Source organism: Phyllostomus hastatus, unplaced genomic scaffold (assembly GCF_019186645.2).
Source record: "Phyllostomus hastatus isolate PE091 unplaced genomic scaffold, TTU_PhHast_1.1 phas_contig_210, whole genome shotgun sequence".
In the NCBI taxonomy this organism is placed as follows: Eukaryota; Metazoa; Chordata; class Mammalia; order Chiroptera; family Phyllostomidae; genus Phyllostomus; species Phyllostomus hastatus.
Window position 1 is genome coordinate 931,063 of NW_025333737.1, and position 10,916 is coordinate 941,978.

General features: G+C 56.1%; 1 protein-coding gene across 1 annotated transcript; it reads right to left on the minus strand.

The window, feature by feature from the left end:
* Window positions 1-2,696: 2,696 nt before the first annotated feature.
* On the minus strand, window positions 2,697-7,050 carry LOC123817343. The gene is made up of 3 exons (XM_045836985.1): window positions 6,736-7,050; window positions 4,008-4,082; window positions 2,697-3,349 (listed from the first exon to the last, which is right to left on the minus strand). The coding sequence occupies exons 1-3, from the start codon at window positions 6,756-6,758 to the stop codon at window positions 2,809-2,811; spliced, it is 639 nt and encodes a 212-aa protein (XP_045692941.1). The 5' UTR covers window positions 6,759-7,050; the 3' UTR covers window positions 2,697-2,808.
* Between the last annotated feature and the right edge of the window lie 3,866 nt (window positions 7,051-10,916).

Sequence of the window (10,916 nt, forward strand, 5' to 3'; positions counted from 1 at the left end):
TCCAGCTACGTCTGCTTCTGCCCCAAGGTCTGCACCCGAGACTTCGTCTTGTTCACGGCCCAGTGTGGTTGCTCGCTCTGTCTTCAGGGTGGCTTTTCACCTCCTCCTCCTCCTGCTAATTGCCTCCCATTCTTGGTATTCCCAGCTTTATTTCCCAAAGGAAGACCCCCAGCCTAGCCAGCTGTGTCTTTCCGCATCACACCTGTTATAGATCATGGTCACCAATGGATTATCTATCCTCGGATGGGCTGGCCGCCTTTCATCCTGTCAGCCAAAGGGGTGTGGGGAGGCACCCTTCATCTGACAGACATTGAACCACTATTGAGTCCCTGCCTACTGCTAGCTTGGCACTGAGGGTGAAGCAATGAATGAAAACCAAGTGTCCTGTTCTTGTGGAGCTTACATTCTAGCGGGGAGAATACACGATAAATGACCAACTATATATTCTGTCAGGTGCGGGGAGGTGCTTCGGTCAAAACGAACAGGAGTGAATTAAGGAACAGAGAGAGACCAGAGAGCTGTTATTTTAGGGACTGGCTGGGGAATCTTTCTGATAAGGTGATGTGTGAACAGAGGCCTAAGTGAAGTGAGGGCAGGCTCTCTGCAGCCATCAGAAGCTCCCGCTTCTGCTTGGGAAGAGTCCCCCAGACAGAGGGAATGAGTGCAAGGGCACTGAGACAGATGTGTGCTCGATACAATCCCAGCAGCCTCTGGGACCTTGACTGTGAGCAGGCAGGTGTTCTGAGGTGCAGCCCATGCTCAGGTTCCTTTGGAGAGGACCAGAGTTTGGCATCAGCCCCAAATCCACCAGCCACTTGGCTGGAGGGAGGAGTCAAAGCACAGACCAGACAACAGCCATGGTGCCCTCCCCCCCAAAGAGTGGTAGGTCTGGGGATTCCCCTTCCCATTGAGTCAGACACCTGTGGCGGCTGTCGCTGTGGCCCAGGCCGCAGCAGAGTACAAGGACAGAGATCAGTTCCCTTTTACCCCAAAGTGTGAGACAGAGAACTTAGTTCTGCACGCGGCCTTGTCTTTCTCACCCCTGCCTTGTGTATATGCCAGCCTTTCCTCCCGGAGGACATTTTTTGAACTTTTCAAATAATGCACATACGTGGCAGAAAACATCGGAAAACCACAGATTGGCAAAAAGAAGGAAATTGCTATAAATCCCACCACCCAGAGAGCGGAAAGCGCATCCCTCCCAGGACAGTCGTGCCTCCTCTCTTTTATGCTTCTCACTTGCATTCATGCAAATGCTTCCTGTCTCGTTGAATTCACAGTATACCTCAAATGCCTCTCGAGGTAGGTTCGTAATTCTAAACCTGTTTTAATGGCTACAAAATGTCCATCATGTAACTGCCAATCTCCTTGGGTTGTGCATGGAGGCTGTTTCCAAGCTTTTGTTGTTAGGAACCATGCCACAGCCAATACCTGTGTACACGCCTTGGCCCACGTGCTGTGTGGGCTTCTGGGCAGGGGAAGGACAGGAGGGTGAGAGGTCAAGGCCTCCACAGGAGCCCGGTGGGTGGAAACCATTGTAGGAGGTCAGCAATGCCCCCTAGATATGCGGGCTTCACACTCCCCCAGCCAGCAGCCAGACAGCTCTGAAGCTTTCGGAGGGTCCTGCACGTGTGTGTTTTGAGGCCGTGAACATGGCCTAGGTCTCTAGTGAGGCAGGTGTGGGTGCACCAGACAGGGGAAGATGGACAGAGGCATTAGTCTTCCTTGAGGTGGGAGTGGCTTGTGGCACCTGAAACTCTTGAGGATGGAGTATGAGAAAGACCATGCTCCTTGCTTCCGATCTGGACCAGGGGATTTGTGTAATTTTTGACAGGTTTGGGGACTCTGGTGCTAGAAGGGACCTTATAGCTCATTAGAGAAGACCGAGGCGTGGAGAGCTGCAGTCGCTTGCCTGACATCACACAGCATTAGGAGCCATTGGCTGCTGTGTCCCATAGAATGTCCAAGATGCACTGGCCGATAACACTGCTAACGTGCCTCTTCTCTCCAGAACTCCCCTGCCAGCCTCTCCCCGTACCTCCGCCCCAGGCAGGACAGCCCGCATTGGTGGCCTCTCCGGCCGTGCCAGTGGTTGTCCTTGCTCAGTGAGGGCTTTCTCTCACAAGAGGAGAGGGTCTGGTAGGGACATCTCGTTCCAGGGGTCAGTGGCCAAACCCTTTATCTCCAGGTGGGGTGGTTTAGCATACAGGAACTGGCTAGATCCAGGTTCAAGTCCTGGGAATGACCTTACTTCTCTGAACTTGAGTTATTACATCTGTAAAATGGGGCTAATAAGAGTACCTGTCTTATGAAGGCTAAATGGGATGATGCTGATAAAGTTCTTTTTAAAAATTTTTTTAAAGATTTAATTTATTTATTTATTTAGAGAGGGAAGGGAGGGAGAAAGAGAGAGAGAAACATCAATGTGCGGTTGCTGGGGGCTGTGGCCTGCAACCCAGGCATGTGCCCTGACTGGGAATTGAACCTGCGATGCTTTGGTTCCCAGCCCGAGCTCAATCCACTAAGCTACGCCAGCCAGGGCTTTGATAAAGTTTTTTTTTTTTAATTAATTTATTTTTAGACAGAGGGGAAGGGAGGGAGAAAGAGAGAGAGAGAAACATCAATGTGTAGTTGCCTCTTACATGGCCCTCCACTGGGGACCTGGCCCACAACCCAGGCATGTGCCCTGACTGGGAATCAAACTGGTGACCCTTTGGTTCACAGGCCGGCACTCAATCCACTGAGCCACACCAGCCAGGGCTGATAAAGTTCTTTTGACCCTGAATAGGAGCTCAACACATACCACCCTCAGTGGTGGTAGTAGCTGTCACTTCTGGTGCCATCCTTCCTGCAGGCCAGCCTGACCACCCTTTGAAGGTTTGCCTCCCCATGTCCAGGATTGAGTCTATGGAAGTGGTCAGACTGACACAGGACAACCCTGGCTGGGGGCAGGAGTCTCAGGGCCAGCAGGGACAGGTCACCTTGGGGGGGCTCTCTTTGGAGAGGACTGGCTCTGTCCTGAGCTCTGCCTCCTCCACCGAGGGCCAGGGAGAAGTCTCCCAAGGCAGCACAGGGGGAGCTGTGGAAAGCATTCCCACGGGGTTTCCATGGGCTTAGAAGAGTGAGAAGAGGCTGAAGGCCTCCACAGAAAACGGCAGCACCTCCCCTAACTGCCAGCCCACAACCCAGGCCTCTATGCAGCTGGCTCTTCCTTCTCAACAGGGTCTCCTTGGGCTCTTGGCCTGGCCAACAGGCACTGCTTCTGGCTCCTTCCTCTCGCACTTGTTTTGGGTCTGCTTGGGCTCTTCTGCCGCCTCCACACATGGAGCCAGCCAGCTGAAAGCAGGGGCTGTGAAGCCAGACAGGCGGGACTCAGGGCCTTGCTCTGCCGCTTACCAGCTGCCTGATCCTGGGCAAATGCTTTCAATTCTTTGGGCCTCAGTTTGGTCATCTGAAAAGTGGGCTAATGCCATTAGCTCTTGGGGCCCTGACATTTGCAACAGAAGAGATACAAAGTGCTTCCCTGACACAGAGCAAGGCTTCAGAGAGATGTTGCTGTTGTTCTGTCTTCATCATCCTTATCTGTTCTTTGACAGCCATGTGGAGAGGCCTACTGTGTGCCAGGCTCTGTGGGGACCCCACGTACCAAAATGAATGCCACTGTGCTCTTCCTGGTGGCCTTGCCTCCCCGGTCTTTTTCCTCATTGTGGATCCCTCTATTTTTTGTTCTAGGATCCATACAAAAGGTGTCACCTGCCTGCCTGCCAGATCCCGGCCTCCGTGGGCCTCAGGGCCTCAGGGCCTTTGCCGGATGCCTCCCCGCATTTCACAAGTGGACGGCCTGCCCCTTTTCGGCAGGCTGACATAATCCTGGGAGGGGCAGGGTGTGTCAGAGGAGCTGGCAGTGGCCCTGGATGAAGCCCTGAGAAGTCTGGGGTGAGAGCTGTCACCTCCCCTACGGGGGTGGGGGGGTGGGGGGGGTGGAGCTGGAGCAGCCTCATTCTCACCGCTGTCCTGGAGAGAGCAGCGACCCGGAGAGGCCTGTTACTGGTGGAGGGTTCGTCCTCAGAAAGCAGGTCGTCCTCAGAGAGCGGAGGGGTAGAGAGAGAAGCAGCTGGTAAACATGTCTGCCACGGTCTTCGACTGTGCGGCCTAAAACGGGGCACAGACCCTTCGCGGCGCCCCACACCCTCTCCTCGGCTGAGATGGGGTCCAGGCTCCCCAGTGCCTGGGGCTCGGCGCTCCCTAGGGGTGGGCTCCCCTCTCCAGTGCCCAGCCCTTCCACCCCACTAGGAATGACCAGGGCGTTGTTACTAACAAGCTAGCCACATTACAATCTCAACAGAATTAGTAAAAAAAACAATAATAATGAAATTTTTTAAAAAGAGGAAAGGGAAAGGAAAGAAAATAGCCCCTGTGCACTTGCCATCGCTGCGGTGTCTGCCAGCACCTAAGATCTGGTACTATTTTTTAATAATTGAGGCTAATAAATATGTATTTCTTTCTCCTTAACCCCCCATCCTCCGCGCAGCTTGTCAGCTCTCTGCGTCTCTCCTCTGATCAGACCAAGTCTTTCCCAAGCCAAAAAAAAAAAAATCCTTTAAGCAAAAAGGATTAAAGCCTTGAAAGTAGGTCTGCTTAAGCTCTCCCCCACCCCCTCCCTTCCCCTTCCCTTCCCCAGTGTTGGTGAAGAGAAGCCCCCGCAGGGAGCGAGGGACAGGGGTGGGCGGGGTGGGCTGATGAAGCAAGCCCCTGGTGGGGGTCTTGGGCTGGAAGACCAGCTGGTGGGTGCCTCCCCGCATCCCATCCAGGCCCAGCCCTGGCCTGGCCTGGGGCGGCAGCTGAGCCCGCCCTCCACTGGCCCCTGAGGAGGGGCCGACCTGAGAACCAGGTTGGCTTTGGTCTCGTCTCTGCTGGGCTTTGCAACCTGGCTCTTTGCTTTAGGGGCTTGTGTGACCTTGGGGGTAAGCACTTGAACTTAAGTTTCTCCATTTGTAAAATGGGAATATAAACAGTATCTACCTCACAGAGGACCAAATAAGCTAAAGATAGTCTGGTGTCCCACACATGGTAAAGACAAAGTACAAGGAATAGTTATTTTTACCCAATTCTCAGACACACAGGACAATCTGTAACCTCCCCATCCCATGGCCCTCCCCAGTCCCCAAGGGGCCTCCGAGCACACCTGGTTTCGGTGCAGCACCCCCAACACCCTGTAAAGAGGGGGCTGAAGCCAGGGCTGAATGATGTGGTTAGGAGCCTCGGCCAAGGCTGGTGGACCAATAGGTGATAGAACTAGAACTCAGAGTAGAACTTGCATCTTCTCGCTCACTTCCTGACCTCCGTCCCATGCAGCTTCCTGACAGGGCACCCAATATCCTCGACTCTGGGCCCAGGAACCAAACCAGCAGCCAACCTAGGGAAGGGCTGGCCTGGCTGGGAAGGGAGCATCCGAGCAGTCGTGGCTGCTGCTTGGCAAACCCACCTTCCCCCCCTCCCCCTGCAGCTACCAGCCTTCGCAGTTCTGCTGAAGCAGCAGCCCCGGCCTAAGTGGGCCTCCCTCCCTCTGCGCTGGGCACATCCATATGGAGCTGGCTGCAGGTGGCTGGCCTTCGGCCCCTGCACCCACCCAGGCCCAGAATTCCTGGCCTGTCCCAGTGGTCAGTGCTTAGCCACATGGCTTTCAGGGCCTTGCTGCTTGTGCCTGGTGACAGGCCTGCCCTCGCTGCTCTGGTCCCACAAGGCAGGAGAGGAGAGGCGAGGCCAGGAAGGCCGGAGGGCAGGAAAAGCAGGGAGGGAGGTGGCTATTTATAGCTGGCTTTGCTTTTGTTCTTTTTCCAGCAATGCTCCTCTTTAAATAGGAGCAGGGCTGGAGGCTGCAGCTCTTCCCCAGCCGCCTGTAGTCAGTGCACAAGCGTGTCTGCTTGTGTGTCTGTGTGTGTGTGGGGGGGTGTATAGGGTGGGGGGTGGGCACTGTGTGTGTGTGCATGTGTGCAGGGATGGGATGGGGGATTGCCAGCTGTGAGTATGTGTACACCAGCAGGTACAGAGGTGGAGATGGGTGTTCTTTGTGTGAATGTGTGTGCACCAGCATATACATTCTTGTGTAGGGATGGGGCTGTTTTTAGTATGCATGTGTGTGTGCATGTTTGTTAGTGGGCACACACAACAGTGGGTGGGGTGGCCACTGCTCAGTGTGTGTGTATGTGTGTGGGCACATGTACACATAGAAATGGGGTCAGGTGGCCAAGTGTGTGTGTATCTCCATGTGCAGAAATGTGATGTGAGCAGCCCTTTTAGGGTGAGTAGTCACCCCCGTGTGAGCGTGTGTCATAGTGTGCATCTGAGTAGGGACTGGGGAGAGCCACAGATCTTAACCGTGTGTATACCTGTGAGGACGGCCTTGTCTCTCCAGTCCTCTGCCCCGTGCTGCGCTTGTGCCGCGTGAGTATGGATGGCTAGGAGTTGTGTGTATTGTGTGTACGCCTCATAGAAGGGACTCCGGGTCCCCTCTGGCTGCAGGAAGAGTGGGTCAAACCGGTCAACCCAGTAGGCGTTTTTTAGAGCACTCCCAGACTCGGCCCCTGCAAGGCTGAGACCACTCCACTTGCCTTTCTTTCCCAAGCTCACAACCCGGTGGGCAGAGCGGGCCTGGAACCACGCCACCTCGGGTAGAAAAGTATGAGCAGATGCGGGGCGAGCATCGTGAGGAAGCCCTGGGGGTAGGGGGCGTACCTGTGCCCGCTCTGGCCCGGCATCTATCCTCTGTCTCTGGTTGATTTCGCGTCTGTAAATGGGAGCTTGAAGCTACCCCGGGGCTGCCGCGGAGTCAGATGCCAAGGCGCTACTAAGGCGGCCTAGCGCAGCCTGGGCGCCCGGGCCCGCCGCGGGTCGGCGCTGGGGTCGCGCGGGGCGGGGCTCGGGCTCGGGGCTGCGCGCTGGACGGACGGCCGGAGCGAGCGGGGTAGCAAAGAGCGGGGCGCCGGGCGAGGGGGAGGCGTTTCCGGGCCCGCAGCGGCGCCCCGCGGCCCAGTGCGGTAACCCAGATCTGTCAGCGGGGCTCCGCGCGGAGCAACCCCCGCCCCGGGGGTGCGAGGCACCGCCCGCCCCAGGAGGATGGGGGCACGGCTTTGGGCACCGCCCTCGCCCTTGGGCCCGGCCCGGCCTCGGCGGCAGCTCTGGATCAATGCGACAGTCCTCCCCGCCCCTCCCCCAAAGGCCAAACAAAACGTAGTAAATATTTAATCCGGGCCAAGGAGCCAAAGAGGCCTCCCCGCCCCCTCCGCAGCCGTCTGGCTCCTCTGCCAGCCCCAGCAGCTCTTCTCCGTAGTGAGGCCAGAGGGGCACGGATCGATCGGGGCCCCGGGCGGGGTGGGGGTGGGGGCCTGCGCCCTCGGGTGGCATCGTGGTCCACCCCTGGCCCGGGACCCCCGGAGGCCCCAGCAGACCAGGGCCTGCGCTTTTCCAAGGAGGCCTGGGAGGAGAGTGAGGACCCAGCTCCCTGCCCACTCCTTGCCCACCCACATCTTAGAGGCTTCCTGTGAGTTTGGGTTGGGTGAGGGGGGAGAGGAGGAGGCAGCCCAGGCGGGGAGGAGGAGCAGCAGAACGGAGGACATCTGAGTCCCCCTTGGTTCCTGAACTCCTGACCCCAGCCTAGACTCAACATCCAAGGCTTGGTGGGCCACATTCTGCCAGGGCCTTTGGCGAGGGGCAGGCGGGGGTGAGGGTGCTGAGTGGAACAGGCACAACCTGGAAGGCCACAGAGAGAGGCTGGAAAGGTATTTCTTTTGTGCTGCACTCCAGGCCTCCTGGGTATTGCCCTGTAGGATCCCTAGACGGGTGGGTGATGACATTCTTGCTGTCCATTCATTCATTCATTCATTCATCCAGGCAGCAGATAATTATTGAGCACCTACAACTGGCCAGTTATATAGGCTGCCAGCAAGGCAACACAACAGTCTGTGCCCTCAGGGAAATTACATTCCAAAGAAGGAAATGGTAAACACCTAAAGTAAGTGATTTCAGATAGTAGGTGAATTTAGTGTAGAGAATAAACAGTAATGTGTTTGGCCAGGAAGAGGAACAACACTTGTAAGGTGGTCAGGGAGATGAACCCTGACAGTGGGTTGTGGCAAAGGCACCCCAGGCAGTTTAAAGCAAGTGCAAAGGCCCAGCGGCAGGAAGGAGACTGGAAGGACTGAAAGCTGGGGCTCAGTGAGCCAGCTTGAAGTAGGCAGTGGCAGACCCTGCAGGGGTTTTGTGGGCCATGGGAGGAGTTTGGATTTTATTCTAAGTGCAGTGCAAAGGTGTTACAGGTTTAAACAAAGGAATGGCATGATCTGATTTACATTTTTAAAAACTTCTGCTGGCTGCAGTCTGGAGAACGGAAGACATGGAGTTAAGGGGGAAGACAGACCCCCACCCCCAGGTTTGGGGGTGGGGGTCTGCAGTGGTGAATGAGAGGGAGGCTGCTGTCCTGTCCAGCTTGGGCAGTGACCATGAAGTGGCCCTGTAGGCTTCTCCAGCTGGCAGCCCCGTCCCTGCAGCCAGAACAGCCTGTGCCTGGGCTCCCGGGCTCCTGGCTCGCCAAGTGCCATGGCGCTGGGAGGCCTGGGGTTGCCCCTGTCCTGTCTCCACAGTGGGCAGCCCAGGAAGTTTTTAAAGGAGCGTTAGAAAATGTTGACATGTTTTTTGAAACAATTTCAAATCTGATATCTCTGCCAGATTGAGTTTGTAACTAGCTTTATTGTTTAAGCCTGCTGGGATTTCATCAAAGGCGTCTGCTGTTTACCCAGAACATTTCATTGGAGAAAATAGCAAACAGACCTGCATTTCTATCTGATTTCACTTTTTCCCTTTTCTCATGCATTTAAGTGCTTGTGAAAAGCAAGGCTGATAAGGCAGAGCAGGGAGGATCAAACCCTGAGGAGGGAGCTCAGAAGGATCTCAGCCGAGCTTTATTAACAAAGCAGAGTTAAAGGTGTCTGGCCTTGGCTCTGGCCAGCTGAGAGGCTCCCCAAGCCCCCAGCTAGCCCTCCACAGGGGCACTGAAGAGGTGGGGAGGGCTGCTGTCTACCTCCACCCAGGCCAAGAGCTCTAGGTTATCTGCTGGCGTCTGTTGTCTTTACCGGTCTCCAGACCATTTCAGACACTGAACATCAGACAGTGAAAGACTGAACATCAGCTCCGCTTGGACAGCACTGGTGACCCAACTCGGGTGGGTTCAGTGAGACAGACCCAAGCTTTCCCCGGAGCAGGCCCAGTGAGGAAACAGATCAGAAGGCCAACGGAAGCCAGATCACGAGAGTGTCAGGAGCACTGGCCACCTTCCTGCTCCTCCTCTGCCAACGCCTCAGATACAGCCCCTTCCCCTGCCAGGCAGCCTGAGCCAGGGCAAGGCCCAGGGACTCCTGTCTCAGGTTCAGCACTCCCGCCACCCCCCTGAGGAATCTATACTGGCATTATCGCCACCTGCCCGAGAGGACCCCACGCCTCTAACAGGCCTGTCGCCCCACAGATGTTTTAGCCCAACAGGGGAAACGTGCTCTGCAGCCTCTCCGGAGAAGGTGTTCTGAGAAATTTGGGTTAATGAGCCCTGTTCAGTTGCTTGAGTGACAGCTAGTTAAATGCAAGGGTTGTTTGACATACAGGTCATCCTTTACCAGTTTTACATTAGACCCACTTACAGGGTCAATCGATTTGAACCAATTAGCAAGAGGATAAGGACTCGTGTGTCTTTAACTGACTGTAGACTGTGAGCTGGCCGTCTGAGAGCAACGATGACGATATAGAGGTGTTTCCTCAGTGCTGCGTGCCAGGCATAACCATTGTGCCCCACTGCCTTCTGGCAGATGGCGCTTCCATCCACAGCAGGAGTCAGCCCTCTCTTCCTCAGAATGAGCCCTGGAGGAGAGCAAGGGAAGGTCAAAGGTCTTGTCCTGACTGAGCTGAGCCAATCTAGACCCCTGCTTCAGAGGCTGCCCTTCCCTGCCCCCCTTCCACAGCTACACAGTGGAAGCTCAGGGCTGCTGGGGCCTCCGTGACTCCTTCTGTCCCTCTGGGCGCAGGGCACGGCCCCAGGCTTCGAGTACCAGCTGCAGGCCTGAGCCGGAGGGCCTGCGCGTATTTGCTGCCAGGGGCGGAGGGCCTAGGTCATCTTGATTCATCTTTACAAATCCCCTTCCTGACCCCAGCCCTAACCCCAGCAGGTATTGTCCCCATTTCTAGACGAGGAAACTGGGGCTTGGAGGTGGGAGGCGGCAGGGCCTGCCTGTGCTGTCCAAGCGATCTGAACCTAGGCCTGGCTAGGGTCTGTTTACTTTGCCGCACAGCCTGCAGCCTTCTCAGAGGTTCAGTAGGGGCAGGGGCTGCTTCCAGGTTGTGGGTTTGGGAGGAACAAGCTCCGAGCTGGCAGGGAGTGGATGGAGGGGGCCCTTTGGCGTTTTCTGGCTGGAGAACGTTTGAGGACAAGGCTGAGGGAGTCCAGACTGCGGGCAGCATTTGCCCTGCCAAGTGCCGGTGGGTCCTTTGTAACACAGTGGGTATGGGGTGGGGGGACGTAGCTCTGCGTCCCGAGGCATCCCATCTCCCACCCAGAGTCCCTGCACTCCGTGCTCGGTGTCCCCGTAAAAGACAGAAGGAAGGCCACGCCATCCTCTCAGACCTGCCCACCATTTCAACACCTCACCCTCACACCCAGTGTCTACCAGTTCCACCCCAACACACACTTCTAAGGGGCAGCAAAACTGCCCCCACTGCCCCACCAGAGACTAGGAAATGTGATCCAAAGAGCAGAACCAAGAAGCAGGGAGGTGGGTTTTCCTACAAAGAAGCTTTGAGCATAAGTGTCCTGTGGCAGGGGGTCCCCAACCTCTGGGCCCCACACTGCAGAGGTGAGCTGGAATGTGATGCATTTG

Coding starts and splice junctions, on each gene's coding strand:
- LOC123817343 (XM_045836985.1), bottom strand. CDS start 6,758: ATGCCGGGCCAGAGCGGGCACAG. Junction 4,083..6,735: donor CCGGGCCAGAGCGGGCACAG/GTACGCCCCCTA, acceptor CCGCTCTCTGAG/GACGACCTGCTTTCTGAGGA. Junction 3,350..4,007: donor CTGCTCTCTCCAGGACAGCG/GTGAGAATGAGG, acceptor CTGGCTTCACAG/CCCCTGCTTTCAGCTGGCTG.